Source organism: Octopus bimaculoides, chromosome 9 (assembly GCF_001194135.2).
Source record: "Octopus bimaculoides isolate UCB-OBI-ISO-001 chromosome 9, ASM119413v2, whole genome shotgun sequence".
In the NCBI taxonomy this organism is placed as follows: domain Eukaryota; kingdom Metazoa; phylum Mollusca; class Cephalopoda; order Octopoda; family Octopodidae; genus Octopus; species Octopus bimaculoides.
The window spans coordinates 22,364,072-22,385,705 of record NC_068989.1 but is presented as its reverse complement, the minus strand read 5'-3'; the positions used below and the strand labels follow the sequence as shown (position 1 = coordinate 22,385,705).

General features: G+C 36.7%; 2 protein-coding genes across 2 annotated transcripts in view; one reads left to right on the top strand and one right to left on the bottom strand.

Moving 5' to 3' along the window:
• LOC106868015 (high affinity cGMP-specific 3',5'-cyclic phosphodiesterase 9A) overlaps nt 1-13,978 on the top strand; it is a 51,420-nt gene extending 37,442 nt beyond the window's left edge. Inside the window, exons 5-9 of the mRNA XM_014913111.1 lie at nt 1,220-1,374; nt 6,495-6,597; nt 9,987-10,091; nt 12,321-12,467; nt 13,108-13,978. Coding sequence (XP_014768597.1) covers nt 1,220-1,374; nt 6,495-6,597; nt 9,987-10,091; nt 12,321-12,467; nt 13,108-13,212 — 615 coding nt within the window. The 3' untranslated portion in view covers nt 13,213-13,978. The remainder of the gene's footprint in view (nt 1-1,219; nt 1,375-6,494; nt 6,598-9,986; nt 10,092-12,320; nt 12,468-13,107) is intronic.
• LOC128248707 (uncharacterized) overlaps nt 12,456-21,634 on the bottom strand; it is a 62,474-nt gene continuing 53,295 nt past the window's right edge. The window contains exon 3 of the transcript XR_008264875.1: nt 12,456-12,842. The gene's annotated coding sequence lies outside the window, so the exon portion shown is untranslated. The remainder of the gene's footprint in view (nt 12,843-21,634) is intronic.

Below are 21,634 nucleotides of genomic sequence, written 5' to 3'. Positions count from 1 at the left end.
CTCTCTCTCTCTCTCTCTCTCTCTCTCTCTCTCTCTCTCTCTCTCTCATAAAGTTTTTGCAAATGAATGTCTAGTTGGTTTGTATGCATTTGGATATTTTCTCCACAAACTTATCAAAATGACTGTTGTTCTTGTTTAATATTATCTGGTCTGTCTTTTCATTTTAAAGATCATTGACTGTAATTCAAGAAAGATTTAGCTAAAGAGAGATTTAGCAGTCTCTTATTGGCTACTTGTTGAAAAACATGCAATTCTACTTGTAAAACTGAATGATAAGAGGCTTCAGGGAATTTTGATGTCTACTCTGCAAAGTGGTTGATGTTAGAAAGGGTATCTAGCTGTAAAAACCCTGACAAAACAGACAGTGAAGGCTGGTTCAGTCTTCTGCTTAGCCAACCCCTGTCAAACCATCCAACCCATGATGATGATGATGACGACGACGATGAAGAACAACAACCTCTTCAGTTGAAGTTATTTTAGATGAAATGGTTTATCCTGCTCAAGAACGCATTAAAACAGCAGCTAGATGTTATTTCTTTAGCTGTGACATAGCATGGTGCTTTAAGCTATACAGCTTGAAGGAAAATGGACTGGGAGGAAGGTGATGGAAAATTTGAGGTTGGTTGGTGGCTGGGAAGGTTGGATGGGAGGGTAAGAGATTGTGTCTGTTGCTGTGTATCTAGAGCCATATTAACTGATGGTTTGACTAGTGGAAAACCTTGTTTAAAAATTGAAAACATTAGGAGTGGTTAAGAGAAGCTACAGAAACATTTTTATCAAATTCTTTCATCTCTGAACTTATCAACTGGGAGAAATGCCTTTCCAGTTTTCGTTTTGAGCAAATAAGTTGTTTTGTACATATATACATAGACATGCACATAAAAACAATAATGAAGCATGCACACACACCCACACACACTTGTTTTTGTGCTAAAGTGGCATGCACTCTCCCTCTACATAAGAGCAAGTTTATCCAAGCATGCACCCACACACACACACATATATATATATATAACCCATGCTAGCATGGAAAGCGGACGTTAAACGATGATGATGATGATGATGATGATATACACACATACACACAGACACACACAAATTCTCATATTCACAAACTCTTTACATACACACACATATACATAAGTGCATACATACATATCATATACACATACATGTATATGTATGTATATTTAAAGATGTGTTCCTCTCTCCACTTCAGGTGAATGCCCATACCATTTTGGCACGAACTTATAATGACAGGTCACCTTTGGAGAACCATCACTGTGATGTGGCATTCCGAATATTAGAGAAAACTGACTTACTGAAGAACCTGTCTCCACAACAGTACACTGTTGTCCGCCAAGGTATCATTAGGTAAGACACTGCTTTGTTTTGTTTCTCCACTTTAGCGTTGGTGTTGTTTCAATTCTAGTTCAGCTCTGAAAGTGCAAACTCAATCATGACATTTCCATCTTATTTCTGTAAATTGTCTTGGATTACATTCTTTCAATATGGTAGAAAATGACATGGAAATAAGAAAAAATTGGCTGCTGTTCCCATTGTAGATTGAGTGACTATATAGGGCTTCTCAAGTTGGTTTACTATCGTTACTGTTGCTGCAGTTGTGGTTGAAATTGTTGATATTGCTGTTGTTAGGAGTGCAGTGGAGTGGCCAAAACAGTTGGGTACAGAAACAGTAAAATCTTATAGTATTTAGTTTTATGCATCTAGACTCATAACTTCAAATTCAGCTGGATTCAACTGTATTGGATCAGTAAAATTACTTGGCATTGACTGGAATTAACTTCAGTTAAATCAGTTATGTCCCCCTCTGTACCAATGCATTGGTGTTAGTGAAAGGGTTTTCATTATTGCTGATGTTGTTGTTCTGTACTTTAGCCCTTGGTCAGCCCTGATGCCTTTTTTTAACTACACAGCCATGCCAACATCTGCAATGTCGTGCATATATATAAATTGTGAAACCTGTTATCTGCTCATGAAATATTGTTTTCAAGGAAATATACTCCACGTTTCAATTGTACTGAGTTCTTTATTTGTAGTGTTGATTGCCTAATCATATGATTAAGTATATTTAATATACTTACATACATAGACACATTCACACATACACATATATTTATATCTATTAATCCGGTAATGTGCCTACCTACCCACTTGTCTGCCTTGGTGTATGTTTGTGTGCTTATGTATGTACATAAGTAATGAACTGAAAAAATTGGTGCTCAATACCAGAAATGTGGACAAACAATTGTTTTTAATAGAATTGTAGCTACATTTAAGGTCCCTAAGGTTTCCTGTTGACAGGGATCATCTTTTTTGCACATAAGTGCTGATTCTGTATTCCGCCAGGAACAAATTGAAGTAATCATGATTTTAGACTGGTGCTGTATTAGTGTTTTACTATAATATTCATGTGTCTAAATGTTTTGGAGTATTCTAATGTTTAAATCTAATTGAGCAGACCTGTGATCAAAGCTGTTCCAGCTGTAAACATCCCATCTTCTTTTGGTGTATAATGTTCCTAAGATTATATGAGTCATCCTTTCTGGGGTTTTTTAAAGAAGCTAGGGTATGACTTGAAGGAGATTTGTCTATTATTTTTGCAGATCAAATGTAGTGGTTCTGTTGTTTGATTGTACATGTAAATATTTATATTACTGAGAAAATATATTAATTTGATTTCTCATGTCGGCTTTGATTCTGCATACCTATTGTCAAAAGAATTTCATTCATGATTGCTCTGTCTTTGTTTTCATGCATAGCATATCTAGGAGTACATTATCCAATATATCCTTCTTGTGTGACTTGAATGAAATTTAGCTACTATTACTAACAGGTTAAAAAGAGCTTGTGTCTGTTGTTGTTCTTATTGACCATGTTGCTGTTACTGCTGTTTTTGCAGTTGTTTTCAGGCATAGTATATTTAAGAGTGTGGAGGCGCAATGGCCCAGTGGTTAGGGCAGTGAACTTGCGGTCATAGGATCGCGGTTTCGATTCCCAGACCGGGCATTGTGAGTGTTTATTGAGTGAAAACACCTAAAGCTCCACGAGGCTCCAGCAGGGGATGGTGGCGAACCCTGCTGTACTCTTTCACCACAACTTTCTGTCACTCTTACTTCCTGTTTCTGTTGTGCCTGTAATTCAAAGGGTCAGCCTTGTCACACTGTGTCACGCTGAATCTCCCTGAGAACTACGTTAAGGGTACACGTGTCTGTGGAATGCTCAGCCACTTGCACGTTAATTTCATGAGCAGGCTGTTCCGTTGATCAGATTAACTGGAACTCTCGATGTTGTAAGCGACGGAGTGCCAACAACAACATATTTAGGAGTATCTTATCCCATATATTCTTATTTTTTAAAGACATTATTGTGTGACTAGATTTGGCTGCTATTACTAACAAGTCAAAAGGAGCTTGTTACTGTTGCTGTTTTTGTTGTCATAGACCATACTGTTGTTATTTTCTTTCTTTTACCATGATGACAACTTTCTCCGTCATTAGTTACTATTTTCCTAATCACCTTAATCTCCGAGATTGTAATTAATGTGGTAATTAATGATGAGTCATTGATGAGATGAGATGAGATTGTTTTATCCAATTATTCTACAATGTCACTATACCATTATTCCATTATATCATTCCTTTAATCCTTCGTCACACATTCAGATTAACAAGTGGGTTGAAAGCTAATATTATTGTTTCCGTCATTGTAATAACGTCTTATGTTTTTAATGCTAAGATTACCTGCCATTAAATATGGAATCAGAGCCAAGTCTTCTCCAAAGACGGTGTACAATTAGGATTAGAAAACTTCACTGTAGTGTTACTACTACGTATAGGACCCAAGACAATCTGGTCACTTGACATGCTAGAAATAGCAGTCAAATCACACTCATATCACACCCTGCAATATTAGTGATACTCATAATCTGGTCAGACTCATTTCTAAAAAGATGGGATGGTTATGCATGGAATGTCTTTTATCATATGCCTGTTTGATCAGGATTAACTTGCTGCTAGATACCAGTTACACATGAACATGTGGGCATTTGCTATTACATTGCTCTCCTCCTCCTCTTCCCCTTCCTCTTCCTCCTCCTCCTCCTCTCCCTCTTCATCTTCCCCCTCTTCATCTTCCACCTCCACTTCCTCCTCCTCCTCCTCTCCCTCTTCATCTTCCTCCTCTTCCACCTCCACTTCCTCCTCTTCCACCTCCACTTCCTCCTCCTCTCCCTCTTCATCCTCCCCTCTTCATCTTCCCCCTCTTCATCTTCCTCTTCTTCCTCCTCCTCCTCATCATCACAAGTCTCCCAACATAATTGCCATTATTATTATTGTTGTTGTTTGGCCCCAGGCAGATCTAGGATCAAAGGCAATCTAGCCAAAACCATCTTATAAGAACATGTTGGACTACATTATCTAACATATCCTGTCCTTATGTAAGATAGCAAGCAGGATGTAAACTGAAAGAGACATGACTGTTATTTCTATCAGATCAAGCAACTGCATGGATTCTCACTCACTGGTTCCTAAATGTTATTGTTATTGTTGTTTTGAGGCACCATTAGATTGGCAGAAATTAGGTGTCAGATTAACGTGATGTTCACTTACATTTCTTTACATAAACTTAGTAAAAATCCTGCCAAAATTTGATAAAATGTATCTATTATGTCCATCTCTTGAACATTCTCTACTCCAATACCAGTAATATAATATAGTAGATACAACCTTCTATACATTCTCTTCTCATTGCTGTTGTTGTTATTATTATTAAAGCAGCAAGCTAGCAGAATCAGTGGCATGTCAGACAAAACGCATAGTGGCATTTCTTCTAACTCTTTAGCTTCTGAGTTCAAACTCCACTGAGGTCAGCTTTGCCTTTCATTTTTTCCATGGGATCAATGAAATAAGCCCCAGTTGAGCACTGAGGTCAATGTAAACTTGCTGGCCTTGTGCCAAAATCTGATGGAATTATTATTATTATTATTATTATTATTGCTGTGAAGGTGGAAAGCTGGTAGAATTGTTAGCAGGCCGGACGATAGATATGCTTAGCAGTATTTCTCCTGTCATTACATTCTGAGTTCAAATTCCACCGAGGTCAACTTTGCCTTTCATCCTTTGGGGGGTTGATAAATTAAGTACCAGTGAAACACTGGGGTCAATGTAATCACCTAGTCCCCTCCCCCATGTTTCTGGGTTTGTGCCTATAGTGGAAAGGATTATTATTATTATTAAGGCAGCAAGCTTGGCACAATCGTTAGCACATCAGACAAAATGCTTAGCATCATTTCATCCACCTTTACATTCTGAGTTCAAATTCTACCATGGTTGACTTTGCCTTTCATCCTTTTGGGGTCACATGCTGGACAAAATGCTTAGCAGCATTTCATCTGTCTTTATGTTCTGAGTCCAAATGCTGTCAAGGTCGATTTTGCCTTTTATCCTTTCAGGGTTGAGGAAATAATTACTGGTTGAACACTGTGGTTGATGTAATTGACTTACCCAGCCTCCAAAAATCAGGCCTTGTGCCTTTAATAGAAAGGATGATGATTATTATTATTATTATTATTATTATTATTATTATTATTATTATAAGGCAATGAGCTGGCAAAATCGTTAGCACACTTGATAAAATGCTTAGTGACATTTCATGTCTTTACATCCTGAGTTCAAATCCCCTGAGATTGACTTTGCCTTTCATCCCTTCAGGGTCAATGAAATAAGTATCGGTCAAGCACTGGGTTTAAAGTAATCAACCAACTTCTACAATTGTTATTATCAGGCAGTAAGCCGGCAGAACCGTTGGAGCATCAGAACTATTGCGTTGCAGCATTTGTTCTATCTCCAAGTTTTGAGTTCAGATCCCATCCAGGTGAAATTTGCCCTTCATCCCTCCAGGGTTGATGAATTAAAACACTAGTCAAGTATTTAGTTATGTCCCTTTATTGGAGCTGGCCTTTCAGCTATCCAGACTTGATAAACTGAGTCTCAATATAATTACTGAAATTGATCCAGTAGATTTTATGATCCTACACTGCACAAATTTGTGACTTGTACCTTGTGTTACAAATAAAAGTTTGTACAGTCAGTTGTAGCCAAAGGATGAGTATGTATGAAATAGAATACCACCTTTAAATAATTGTAGAATTAACCAATTGAAACACACTGCTAAACATGAAGTTGAGAATCTGGATGATCAGTTCTGCACTTGTAAAACTTATAGATGGATTTGTATGTAGTTAAGCTTTTACTTGATTTAATTTCAAGTTTACAGTTGTGGCTAAAAATTTGGGAACATAGGTCTGAAGATTAGAATTTTTATATCAAATGCCCAAAGTTATATTTGAATTGAATTGTACTTGGGCACAACAACTTGAAATTTTAAAAAGATGTTCCAAACTTATGGCCATGACTGTATTTTTGTACAGGAATTAAGCATGCTTTATAAATATTTTTGGTCATTCTTTTTAGGTGTATTTTAAGTACAGACATGGCTAAACATAATAACATCTTACATGATTTTGAAGTAGCTTTGGTCAAATTTGATGTAGACAAGAAAGAACATCGTATGCAGGTAAGTTTAAGAAATATTATGTCTAACGTGTGTGAGTGAGAGAGAGAGAGAGAGAGAAACAGACAGACAAATACTGAAAGACAGACAGAGATATTGGTGAACTGGTGTATGCTGGATTGATAGAACGAAAAAGGCTATAACAGATATACATACATCCTTTTAGTAGTTTTATGCCTGCAAATTTATCAATATTTGTACAAATTAAAGATTTTCATTTGTTTGAAATCGTCTCCATATTTTATCTTGTTTACAGTTTAATGTAAAATCAGTGGAAAAGAAGTTGGCTAAAATCTAATTATAATCTTTGGATTAATCTCCCTTCTACTCCTCTTTCTGTGAGACCAATGTTAACCCTAATCAATTTAAAATAAATCCTATGACATCAATTGTATAGTAATTGATTTCTGAAATTAATTATTGACCTGCGATTAACACCAAAGTTTTCTCTAATGGCAATAGAATTTTCTATTGTTTCTGCGAACCTTCACTGCTCAACTATTAGGTGACTCAAACCTGAAGCATTCTGTGCCTTGCCTGAACACCAGTCCAAGTGCCTGTGACCAGAACATCTTTCCTCATCCAACCATTGGCATTCCTATGTTCTTATGTATTTATTTATTTATTTATTTCATTGCCACCTCTCCCTTGCTACCACTCTCTCACTCCTATCATTGTTTCTCCAGTTATACTCATACTCTTCCTACTTTCACCTAGATTCTTTCTCTGTCAACATTTTCTCTTCCATTCATCTTCACAGTCATGTTTGCCTTGGATGAACAGAGACAATGTAGAGTAGAGAATAGCTTTTAGTCCAGCAGGAGTCAATGCAGCTTTTATCATGTTGCCATGGTCGAATACTCCCAGTAGACACTGTAAAGTGATGAGCAAACAAATGGTGACAAATCAAGATAGAGAAGAGTTGTTAAATTTGTTGAAGAAGTGATGCCATCTATAGCATCACTTCTTCAATTTTACTTTGATGAATATTATTATGGTCACCATCATTGTCTTCATTTTTATGTAATCTTTTCATGCTGGTATAGGTTGAACAGATTGTTACAGTCTGAATCAGGTCTTATTTGGAGTTACTGCCCTTATAGATTGGTTGGTGAGTGGAGGTACTATGGCCCAGTGGTTAGGGCAGCGGACTCGCGGTCATAGGATCGCAGTTTCGATTCCCAGACCGGGCGTTGTGAGTGTTTATTGAGCGAAAACACCTAAAGCTCCACGAGGCTCCGGCAGGGGATGGTGGCGAACCCTGCTGTACTCTTCCACCACAACTTTCTCTCACTCTTACTTCCTGTTTCTGTTGTGCCTGTAATTCAAAGGGTCAGCCTTGTCACACTGTGTCACGTTGAATATCCCTGAGAACTACGTTAAGGGTACTCGTGTCTGTGGAGTGCTCAGCCACTTGCACATTAATTTCATGAGCAGGCTGTTCCGTTGATAGGATCAACTGGAACCCTCGACATCGTAAGCAACGGAGTGCCAACAACAAAAGATTGGTTGGTGCAATGACTTGCTTAAGTGTTAAATTTTTTGATATAATTTTAACTGCTTTATACTTTTCCTGATGCCAACCACTTTGCAGAGTATACTGGGTGCATTTTGAAGTGGCACCAGCACAGTAACTGTGCCATGTCCTCTCTAACTTGAGCCACCACTATTTGTTTGCTAATTGCTTTTGGATATTTACTGAGAGTATTTGATCATGATAACATGACAGAAGTTGTGCTGACTCCTGCTGGACTAAAAACTATTCTCTACTCTACATTGTCTCTGTTCATCCAAGGCAAACATGACTGTGAAGATGAATGGAAGGAAAAATGAAATGTTGACAGAGAAAGAACCTGGGTGAAAGTAGGAAGAGTATGGGTAAAGCTGGAGAAACAGTGATAGAAGAGAGAGAGCAATGGAAGAAAGACAGTGATAGGCAGCTACGTATAAGTTATTGGAAAGGAGATTGAATGGAAAAACTATTTACATTATTTACATTTGATGGATATTTGTCCTCATCTTGTTTGTTAACACAACGTTTTGGCTGATATACCCTTCAGCCTTCATCAGGTGTCCTGGGGACATATGGCATAGTGGTTAAGAGCATGGTCTACTAACCCCGAGATTCCAAGTTCGATTTTAGGCAGTGATCTGAATAATAATAATAACAATAATAATAATAATAATAATAATAATAATAATAATAATATTGAAAAATACCTTAGGAATGAGAACCCAGGTTCAAAATTTCCCCAAGATACCTGATGAAGGCTGGAGGGTATATCAGCCGAAACACGTTAACAACACACAAGATGAGGACAAATATCCATCAAATGTAAATACTGTACATAATTCCTCATCTCTTAAATATAGAATTGTAGAAAAACTTTATCGTCCTTTGATATTAATAATAATAAATGCTTGTGATGTTCATAATAACTATTGAATGGCAACGTGCTTAACAATCTTGCTTTGCAGCCATGCAGTTTAACAGGCAGTCCCACTGCATGGTCATCTGGGCAAGAATCATCTGCTATATCCCCTGGCTGGCCAATACCTTGTGAATAAATTTGGTTGACAAAATTTCTGTGGAAGCCTCTGTGTGTGTGTGTGTGTGTATACACTCGTGTTTGTCCCTCACTCCATTGCTTAGCAACTGGTGTTCATTTATCTACATCCTCATAATTTAGCATTTCAGCAACAGGACTTGATAGATGAAGTATCAAACTTAAAATAAATACTGTAGACACTTTGTTTCATTAAACACTGGAAGGCAGTGTTCTAACATGGTGGCAATCTAATGACTGAAACATTTAAATGAATAAAATAATTAAATTTTAATATTTTATGGAGGATCTTTTTTGAAACCTTAGAACACTTTTTTTCATCTCATGGCAAACACAATTATTCCATTCTGTTGACATTATTGGAAAGATATTCACCATTTCCAACCACATTTATTTTCATCACTTTGCTGTTTTTACTTACATTTTACTGACAGAAAACAACATTATTATACGAAACTACCATTTTATTTTGTAGTATGTGAATTTAGCTAAATTCATATGCTGTTGGTATATGGGGACACTGGTGATTCATGAATGTTCTTTGCCTGAGTGTGAAAGGAATAAAATATTTCAACATTAAAAAAAAGAATTAAAGAAATTAAAATTCCCACTCTCTCAGACAAAGGACCAGTACCAACTGTTCAAATTTCTCTTCTCTTCACCAACAACACTGCATAATTTTTCCTACTGCAGACCACCACCAGTTACCTATATCTGTTTTTTCTCACACTTTGTTGTTAATTTGTTGGGGGCTTTTTTTTTTGCTTTTGATTTTTGATTTTATTAAAATGTAACAAATTTTATTTTCTTCCGCATATTTTTTAGTTGATGTCAGTGCTTATAAAAGTTGCAGATATTTCAAATGAACTCCGACCTCCTACTGTTGCTGAGCCATGGTTGGACTGTCTGTTGAATGAGTTCTTTGCACAGGTCTGTTATTAAATTGTAGATTATTTTATAATACAGCTGTTGTTGTTGTCCTTGTTGTTAAACCCCAAGTAAGCTTTGATCTCCCAAAACCCATGCTGAAAACTGTCTCAGTTGTGACCATCCCATATTTTTACATACTGTATTTGGAATTATATTATCAATGTGCTTCCCTAGACAGTTGAGTGTGATTTGAGGAATATTTGGTTGCTATTTTTAGCAAGTAAGTGACTGCATAGAAGCTTCTTCATTAGTTCACATAGAAATTCCTTCATTAGATTATGTTGAAACTTTCTTTGTTAGCTCACACAGAAACTCTCATTAGTTTACATTGGGACTTCCTCATCAGTGCATATAGAGACTACCTCATTAGCCCATGTGGAGAAGCCTTGTTAGCTCATACAAAGACCTTATTAGCTCTCAGAAAAATTGGCTCATCCACTCACCCTCTCCAATTCCTGATCCACTTCATTATACACACCATGCTGTAACTTGGTTATATGGCTTCTGCTCCTTCCCTGTGACATCTTCACCGTCTTTTCACTCTCCACTAAGGTAACCATATTTTTCCTGTAATGAAAGACACCTTTTCTGTCCCTCAATACTTCTCCCTGCCCTCAGTTGAGGGGTCTTGTCCTGAAAGTTACTTGGTGACCTCACTGCTGCTAGTCCCACATAAAAAGCATCCAGTACATTCTGTAAAGTGCTTGGCAGAAGGAAGGGCATCCAGCCATAAAAACCATACCAAAGCAGACAGCAGATTTTGGTGCAGTCTTCTAGTTTGCTAGTTCCTGTCAAACTGGCCAAGCTATGCCAGCATGGAAAATGGACATTGGGGGATGATAGTGATGTTGATATTGATCTGTAGCTGTTATTACTGTTTCTACTGTTGATGTTGTAGCAAGCAGCCCCCTTGTCATATGTCAGAGGCTGACATCTCTGTGACTTTACATTGGAATTGATAGTAACATTTACACATGCTATTATTGTTGTTATATAGCACCATCCTCCTCATCATCTGCTCAAGCTTGCTCAAATTTTTAACCCATGCATGCCATCCATCTCAGTCCTACATTATTTGAGGGAGGTCTTTAGCAAGGCATCCAGTGTCTCTTGTGAGTTGGTCAATATGTGTTGTATTTGGACGACCTGCTTAAGTACAACTATGCTTTGACATACATAGCAGAAGCTCACTTGCCAGTTCTTGTTTAGCTCACCAGCAATATCCTACAAAGCACAAATGCCTTTCCCTTATAATGGTGGAAATAGGCAGGTGATCTCCATACAGCTGTGTCTTAACAGAATGAGTTCTCCAAGACATGTTTCAGATTGCTCTTAACATTCGGGTCTAAGTTCCATCTAGCTTGGATTTTAGTTTTTGGTATGCATCCTGGCTGTTGCTCCATATCAGAGAAGACCCCATCAATCAATTTGATGATTTTGCATACTTCACTTCTGAGATAGCCTCAACTGGAAAAGATGTAAAAACTTGAATAGCCAAGCCTTCAACAAACTGAACGTTGTCTGGAAATCAAAACAGTCAGACAACTTAAAAAGGAATTTGTTCAGTGCAACAATAGAGTCAATTATTTTATGTAACACCAAGTCAGCCCTAATCGAATACATCTATGAACAGAAACATTTCAGTCATGACTATCTTATCTTATTTCTTTTTTGTTGGTTTTTAGACTCAAGCAACAACAATTGCAGCATGGAAGATGTTTGTAAGCCATTCAAGAACACACAAAAACCGTTAGTTTCACTTCAACATTTAAATTTAATTTGTGTCAAAATATTTTCGTCGCTTTGAAACCACGACCTGTTCACTGACAAAATTGCCTGGTTTTTGTGTGTTCTTGAGTGGCTTACAAACATCTTCCATGCTGCAATTGTTTTTGTTTCAGCACACGATCTTAGATCAAGTCACTTGCTATGCAAGTATGTCTCTGTATCTAAGACTGCTTCATGTAAGAATATGACCTTCCTTTTTAAAGACTGAAGAAGTGAGATTTAAGAAGATATGGCTGCTATTTCTAGCAGATCATACAACCACATAGGGGCCACCGTTCTGACAACTTATTTATTGTTGTTATATAATTAAAATTTTTTTTTATCATATAAAGTGTCCCATTGGGAAATCATAAGTTAAACATTTTGATATTTTTTTTTTATAAAAAAAAGTATGTTATCTGGTGTATTAACCGTTTAATGATTTCTGTTTTTATTTGACAGAGTGATACTGAGAAACTCGAAGGATTACCTGTGACTAGTTTCATGGATAGAGACACACATGTGAAATCTAAATCTCAGGTCCACTTCATAGCCAATGTATTGATCCCTTTAGTCAAGGCCCTCTGTCAGTGCTTCCCCAAGGCAATGGTATGTTCACGGATTTTGTTCTGTCAATGTGCAGCTCATTTTATTTTTCTTGCAGTTGGGCTGATTTGTTTGTAGTTTCTCAGTGTCATATCAGGCTGAGATGATCATTCTCATTGTTTTGTTGTTGACGTCACTATCATTCATTGTCATCAGCATCAACACCATCATCATTATTATCATTACCACCGTCATAGCCGTCACTATCAGCACCACCACCATCATTACCATCACTGTCATCATCATCACCTTTATCGTCATCGAAGAGAAAATGAAGTGTTGATCTCTTATTTGAGCTCTAAAGTATCTGCGTGTGGTTGTTGAAGTTGCTAGAGATAGCATCAAAGTGTCTCACAAATAACATTGGAAAATGTAGTCCTAGAAACAAGAAGGAAAGCTGGTTATGGCTTGTGAATACCTTTTGATCATGCATGTATTCCATTATAGCTAACTTGATGCTAAGCAACAACTGTCATCAACAGTGTCTGTATCAATGTAAGAACCATTATTATTGTAGAAGACTCCAGCACAGTTCTTTAAACCACCAAACTATACACAAATTTTCAGTCAATTTCCATACATTTAACATTTTGTCTTCATATAAATTTTGACATATTTTCCTCTTTCTCTTCATTTCTTTCAGAACTTATTAGCACCAGCTGAATCAGCTCTGAATTATTATGAAAACCAGTTTCAAGAATATGAACAGAATATGAAAAAGAATCCAACCAAGAAGACTCAGTCTTGAAAGTTCAAGTACATTGCCAAGGAAAACAATGGAATGGAACATATTTCAAACAAAGAACCAAGAGCTTGATTTTATCCTTCCAGCATCTGCTCTCAGTTTCTTGTAGCTTTCACCAAGAACTGATTGACTTGATGTGCTCAGACTGAGAGATGAGATCTCTACCATGTATTAGCAATGGTGAGCAGAAATCTCAGCACCCTGAGAGACAGTTGTCCTAAATATCAACGGTTGCCTGTAATATACGACAGTCAAAAACGTAAAGTTGTAAACAATCCCTTCTTATCTTGTATAACCATTTGTAAAAAAAACAGAAAAAAACAAACAAACAAAGCTATGATCACTTCTCATCTCCATATTTGATTGATATGTTACTTGTATCTGTAGAAAGCCACATCTGTACACATAGGTTTTTGCATTTACTAGTTGTATTAGTGTTAGCAGATTTAATACAGGAGGTATTAAAAAGCTAACTAGAAACAATTATGTGTTGACGAAAAAACAATATTAGTCAAAGACTAATATTATTTTAATTCTTTCTGCAAGTTTGAGAATTTTGCATTTACTAGTTGACATTTCACAGACAAATTGATGTCTTTTAGTGTATTTATTCATATTTTTCTTTGTTTTTAATTAGTTTAATCAAACTTTTAACTTATTGTTTCCCATTTCAATTTTTGTTGTTTTTTTTTAAATAACTTTTATGAGTAATAAATGTCAAGTTGTTGACTTCTGAGAATGAATCGACAGCTCTAATTGACAGGTCATATATCCGACTACCAATAATTCCAAAAGTTCTCTCAAAGATGTAGAAAGCATGTAAAGTACTATGGTGTAGTTGTGATATCTTGCCTCATTTTACTGGATGGAATAAAAGGTCATGCGCTTATGAGTTCAAACCTAGATCTAAACATTGTCTCACTGTTTGGCACTTTGCTGAAAATAGATGTTGTTCTGACCTTGGGATTTGCATTGAACTTAGTTTTTCTGCATTGAGTCCTGTGCTCCAACAATTCTTATGCAAAGTCTAACGTTTCAGAATCATCTGACCATTCTAACATAGTAAAACAAGCTTTGCATGTGCCTGCATATGCACATATACATATATACATTTGAATATTATCATCATTTTATGTCCAATTTTCTTGCTAGCATGGGTTGGATGGTTTGCTCCAATTTCTTCGGTTGGATGTCCTTCCCTAGTGAGAGATAGTAGGGAATGTTGAGTAGATGTAGATACATGAATAGATAAAGTGGTATATGAAGGAAAGTTAAGATGGAAATGGATGATAGGAAGGGAAGAGAAAGCAAGTGTGAGAAGATTGAGAGAAAATCAGAATGATAAGGACAATAAGAAGGGAAAACAAGGAAGTTGAGTTGGAAGGAATGCAGTGCTACTCTGTTATATATGGGTGAGTAGAGCTGTGAGGAGGAGAGATAAGACGGTGATGAGGGGCCAAGCTTTTACTCTAAAGGTTGCATGTCCAAGAGAACATGGTGGCAGGAGAATCGGGGAGGGTGGGCAAAAGTTGCCAGCATGCAGACCCTCTTCATTCAAGAATCATGGTTTGGGCGGGAGGAGGGGTAGCAAGATATAGATGGTGAAGGGAGATATTCAATAGGTACAAACTAAGAATTTGCCTCTAAGTCATGTGTGTAATGACATGCTGAGTAGAGGTGATGAAAGGGCATAGAATAAGTACAGTGATGGTTATGGCATGTGAGGGTATATAATGGGTGGAGATGCATGCACTAAGCTTGTGCAGAATATCAGGTTTTCTGCCACAGCATACATCAACCAGTCAACATGGTCTTCAGTCATCCCTTTCTTCATATGTAATATCTTGAGATCATCTTACTGCATCCCAAGTCTTTCTCAGTCCCCATCCTTCACAGGTACCACCTGCTTTGTGCACTTGGCACTTGCTTATGCAGTTGCTATCTTCCATTCACACCACAGTCTCATCTCTTGCTCACTCCAACTGATTCCTCTTATACTAAGTTTGTCTCTGTTAAGCTTTAGTGTTGATGCCATCGGTGCCAAAGTCATAGTATTTGGAGGAGAACAGACGGTTAGTATGTAATGTATTATTTAACGTAAGTCATAAGTAAGAAAAGTTGCTAAAAGACTAGCCTTACATGCTGGTAACACATTTCATGGAAGGGGTGACAAGCAAAACTCCTTAAACCACAGTGCAATTACATTTTTATCAATATTAGGAAATATATTTGGTAGAATCCTCCTTGATGGAATGGACAGTAAAACTGAAGATGAGAGGAAGTTGGTTGGGTATTAAATTTACTAGACACAAACAATGCCATTTCTTTTTCATAGTCAGATGCTGCTTATCACCCTTTCTGCATTGCCAGTCATCACTTCCTCTCCTCTGAGCCACTTCTATTGACATTCATCTCTCATTCTTTCACCCTCCCCAACTCATATTTACTATTTACCACCCACTCCCTCTCTTATTCACTATTCACTACATTCACTCCTGCCCCTTTTCTAAACAGCTCTCATTTTCTCAGCATTTTTGTAATCTTCACCTACCCATGTTTCCTAATCTTCTGTGACCACACTTTCTTCTGGTCATCTTCCTGCACCTTGAAAATATGCTGACACCTCCTCACCACCATCTTTAACTTTCTTTCCAGCTCCACCCAATTTACTCCTACTCACCTATATATAATGTGGGGTAGCTATGGATCTTCTCCTCAACTGCAAACCTGCTTCAACCCTTTCTACCATACAATTCCTCAGCACTTCACATAAAGCCACCTCCTCCCTCCCTACTATTTTTCCCCTCAGTCAAAGGGTTCTTTAGTTTTGTGAGTTACAAGGCAACCTCACTTGTGCTAGTACTGTGAAGAAAAATTCCTAGTGGTTGGCATTAGGAAGGGCATCCAATATAAAAATCATGACAAACTTGAGACGCTGGAGTGAGATGTGGTTTTCTGACCCAAAGAATCCTGTTGAACTCTCCAACCCATGCCAGCATGCAAAGTGAACATGAAATGATGATGACAACTGTAAAGCAAAAAAAAATACCAATTCCTCTTTCACTTGCACTTCAGCTTTTAACACAGTCTGATGGAAAGCTCTTTGAAAGATGAAGTCAACAGTAGGTATACAACGATATTGAGCTTGCTGTGGTCATGGTTGTTCAGTTGTGAATTGATTTTAAATACATTTAACTCTAAGATAAAGTTGCTTGCTATTCCCTACCGTTTTTATCATTCTGGAATTTTGTCATCAAACAGCTGAAAAATGTGGATGAAAGTCAAATCAAGGTAACCAAATCAAGGAAAAACTCTAATTGCATATTCAGGGTTAACATTTACCGTGTTAGTACAATACAGTGCACAGTAGTGGAGTGACCAAGTGAGACCATCTGGTCATCTATAAAATGCTTGTTCTTTGCCAGATGATCGTTCCAATACATTTTATTTCAGATGCAGAAAATAGACATCAAAAAAAAATTTCCAAAACCCTCTCCTCTTGTCAATTACAACTACTTAGTACTGCTACCATCAACAGGAATGGTAGATTTGGGGAGAATGTAGAGATCCTACAATTAAAATATGTAGATGATGTATATAAGAAACAGAGATATAGGAAACGGCGAAATTCTTCATAAGCAAGAAATACTAATTTTCTAGGAAGGGAACAGCATTAGAGTATTTGAAACGGGCATATTACTGACAGCAAAATGAACTGATAAAGAATGCCAAAATGTTATTAGGCACAGAAGTGGCTGTGTGGTAAGTAGCTTGCTTAACAACCACATGGTTCCGGGTTCAGTCCCACTGCATGGCACCTTGGGCAAGTGTCTTCTACTATAGCTTCAGGCCGACCAAAGCCCAAAGTGAGTGGATTTGGTAGACGGAAACTGAAAGAAGCTCATTGTATATATGTATATGTATGTATATATGTGTGTGTTTGTGTTTGTCCCCCCAACATCGCTTGACAACCGAAGCTGGTGTGTTTATGTCCCCGTAACCTAGCGGTTCAGAAAAAGAGACTGATTGAATAAGTACTAGGCTTACAAAGAATAAGTCCTGGGATCAATTTGCTCGACAAAAGGCGGTGCTCCAGCATGGCCGCAGTCAAATGACTGAAACAAGTAAAAGAGTAAAAGAGGATATGTAACAGAATAATTAAATTTATACTAGCTATAGGTGACATTACAGCAACTGTAATCTGTGCACTTGCATTTTAGTTAAGACTGACATGAAAAAAAGATTGTTTCTAATAATCCTTCTTATTGACAACCTCAGATGACAGTAACCTCAGTATTATGAGCAGTAGCTTTAATGGACATGTTGGGTAGCCCCATAATTGTTGGTTATACTATGGTTATAGTATATGGAATGAAGAGGAATCAAAGCTCTTGGATTCTGTAATACAAATGACTTAATGATATGTAACATCAACTTCGAGAAACTAGCCAGCCACCTGATCATCCACCAGCTAAACAGACTTCATAATCACCAGGAAACAGAATAGTAGATGGTTGTGAATACTTAGTCTTACCCTGATGAAGCATGTATCAGTCGATATAGAATAGCATTTAGTGATATTAGTTAAAGAACCAGAGACACTAAACAATCTGGGGAAAGAAGGTTTGCAAACTGAAAAATCTTTCAGCCAGCTTTAGGTTTAAAAAAGTACTAGGTGGGTGATCTTATTCTAAGGAGAAGGAGATAGAGACTTTATAAGAGACAACCAGGAGTTTCTGTGAGAGAACTTGTTGCAAGTCACAGATCAGATCTGTAGATGTAGCAATGTTTCAGTTAGATGAATGCTAAATAACAGGTCTAGAAACAGTTAATGGAAGTGGAGAGTAAAGAACAATATCAGGTAGCTAGAAGAGAAGTTTGATGACAGGTGTACTTAGTAAGAAGGGAAATGAAAAGCAAGAGGTTTGTCAATGTTATGTGATAGCACAAGGTGCTGTGAGAGAACTTGTGAGAGTTCTGTGAGAGAACTTGTTGCAAGTCACAGATCAGATCTGTAGATGAAGCAATGTTTCAGTTAGATGAATGCTAAATAACAGGTCTAGAAACAGTTAATGGAAGTGGAGAGTAAAGAACAATATCAGGTAGCTAGAAGAGAAGTTTGATGACAGGTGTACTTAGTAAGAAGGGAAATGAAAAGCAAGTGGTTTGTCAATGTTATGTGATAGCACAAGGTTTTCCAGTTTGCAAAATGCTGTGTTAGTACAAACTGGGACATAATTGGTTGAGATGTTGAGATGAGAGAGGCATACAGGTGCTTTTACAAGAGGTTATTGAATGAGGAGAATAGTTGAGAGATATATGGACTAAGTATGTTCACCAGAGGGATCAGCTTTTCAGATCAGCAGCTATACAATTGAAATAACTGTGAAGGACATGAAAGTAAGAAAACAAATGGATCATCTGCAATGGTTACTGTTAGGTTTAAAATATCCAAGAAAGTATGTTACATACTGCTTAATCAAGTTGTACAGAAAGGGGTTATTCCAAAAGACTGGAATAATGATATCATCAACTGTTGTAAGGGCAAAGGATCTTCTAGAATGAAACAACTACAAAGGCATCATCTGATGGACCAAGTTATGAAAGTATCAAGGAACAACACAAAGGGGTGCTGAAAAGTCCCTGGCTTTAAGGATATCACGAAAGGCCTGGTTGGAGACCCAATCTTCCAAGTTCTTTGCAATAAATGTGAATCTGAGAAGGAGATATGTTGAATAAAATCATGATTAACTGATCCGCCAGTATTTTCTTTTATTCAAAGTCAGGAACTTTTCAGCATCCCCTCATAGTTAAAATACAACAAATGAAGAAAATTAGTTCGAGATCAGTTCAGGGTTATACCAAAACAATAGGATCTCAGGTATGTTTTTCATGTCCTTGGCAGTTTTAAATCTTTTACATTAATTTCCTCCAAAAAATTTCTCTTCTGAATCGTAATTTTTTTTTCTTCTCAATCAGTTTGTCTACAACTTTCACAAATACATGTTAAATTCAACAGAGTATTTCATATTGAAAATGTACAATTGTGCATTTGTACTTTATATTCTGCCTCAAGAAATTCAGTCTGACCTGTACAAGCATGGAAAAGTGGACAGTAGATGATGATGATGTTGATGATTCCTGTTATTAGATTCTCTGACCTGGTCTGTTTTTTCTTTCTCTTCATATCTTCTCTTTCTCTCAATTACAACTCATGTGAAAAGCAAACTGCACATCATATTTAATATTGTTGGCTTGCACTGTTAGCATTAACAGTTTTGCTTTAGGTAGTTGCTCATGCTGTTCTTTTTCATTCAAGTTTGTGTTCTTACTTTCACTTTCACTATACTTTTTCCTCTACACTAGTTATTAACAGATCCATGCTTCTTTGTCTTTCTTTCGGATCATTACCCTACATGACTATACTACTACAACATCTACAAACTCAAGATTTTGGAATTGCCTGCTATTTATTTCTTCACTGAATTCATGTGTAAGCTTTCCAATGCTTTTATAAGAGAATTCATGAATACACCAAGGAGAAGAGCTGCATCCTTGTCTTGGTCTTGATTCTATAATAAATTATTTTATCATGTTCTCTTTACTGCAACTCAATAAGATTTACGTCTGTTAGAGATTAGGATACAAATCCATGATCCTTCCTAATGAATCTTGGGTCAAATGTCATGAACTCTGACTGCATATTATGATATGGAGTATAGGCTACTGGCTTCAGCTGTTGCACCAACTGAAATTTTATGCTTAATGACTATACCAAAGACTTTCTTGGAGGTTGATAAAAGTTGATACCAAAATGGATGTTTTTAATGTATTTGAAAACGATGCCAATCTTTCAACATGGCCATTATTTGTTATTTGTCTAACTATAACCAAGAGTTTCATTTTCAGTTTTTTGAAAACTAAAATTGTTTGACCATTATTTGATCCAGGTGTGTTTGTTACTAAGTCATAATAGTTTTTTTTTAATTACAGAAATAGTAATCTCATGTTTCACATGATAGAATTTTTGTTTTCTCCTAAAATTGTAGATTTCCAAACTACATAGTGGAGCCAAACATTTAGGAATTTCTATAAAGTTTTGAGAATTATTCTGAGAAATGTTCAATTCAATCCAATAACAGTTTCTAATATCAAGGTATTTCTCTTTAGCAGATCAATATTTGTTTCATGATTATTTGATTTTTTTTAATGTATCATAGTTCATTATCATCATCACATATGCTGGCATGGGTTGGGCAGAAATATTTTGGATTCATATAAAGCAAGATTGCTATGTATCTCCTGTACAGCTAGAAACCTGTTCTTGTCCCTTCTATCATATTTTAGCTTCTTAGCACTTAGAATAAAGCCTTCCCCTTCTCAGTTGTTTTAGTTTTGCATGTTACATAATGACCTCAACAGAGCTGGTACCACAACAAAAGCATCCAGTAGTGGTTGGTATTAGGAAGGTTATCCAGCCATAGAAACTATGCCAAAGCTTCTATTGAAGCTTGGTACAGGCCTCTGATTCAGCAGATCCTGGGGAATAGTTCAATTCATAGCAGCATGGACAATAAATGATGATAATACTTTTGATAACTGTAGTTTTTATTTGCTGTATTATATCTTATTGTGATTGTTTACACACTTTACTTTGGTAATTATTTCATACTGCTAATCTCTGTTTCTGTGGAATTAATTTGGTTAAGATTAATCTTATTGAAATAACTGAACGATGCTGGTCATTTTCCTACTTCTTAATTATGTATATTGACTTTAATTAAGATAATCCTAGAATCAGCAATTCTTCAATCTCTCTCTCTCTCTCTGTCACTTCAAAATTAGTGAATTATGTCAAATTATTTGCATAGGTCCAGTTGTCTTGTTTTAATTATCAGAACTTGTTACACACAAATAAAATCTGAGAGAGTTTGTCAACAAGTTTGATTGCTGTAAGGTAAAATATCTGACATTGTGAACGCCAGTATATAACTGACAAAATTCACATTATTTATTTATCAAGCCTGTAAATATATTTTCCACTGAAAACAGCAATCATAATTATTTGTTTCTGTCATAAACGATTATGTGTGACCAGTGGCCCGGGAACAAAATTTGCTTAGGGGGTGCAAACTCAGTTTCAAAATTTGGCACTACTGGAGAAGTGTGGATCCGAGTTCTGGGAGTATGCATGTCACAAATTTGCGCATGTGCCCGTGTTAGTCATAAGTAGTCAAATTTAGCACACAGGTAAAAAACGAGACGCTCGCTACTTGCTGTAAATGGAGGGTGGGTTATCCATCTAATACAAGAAGAAAATTGCAGATTAATTGAATAAAAACATGAAAAATAACAAAATGACATTTCATTGAAAAGTAAACCATTCTGAAAGATAGTTCAGAATGTTTTCAAAACATTCATCTCC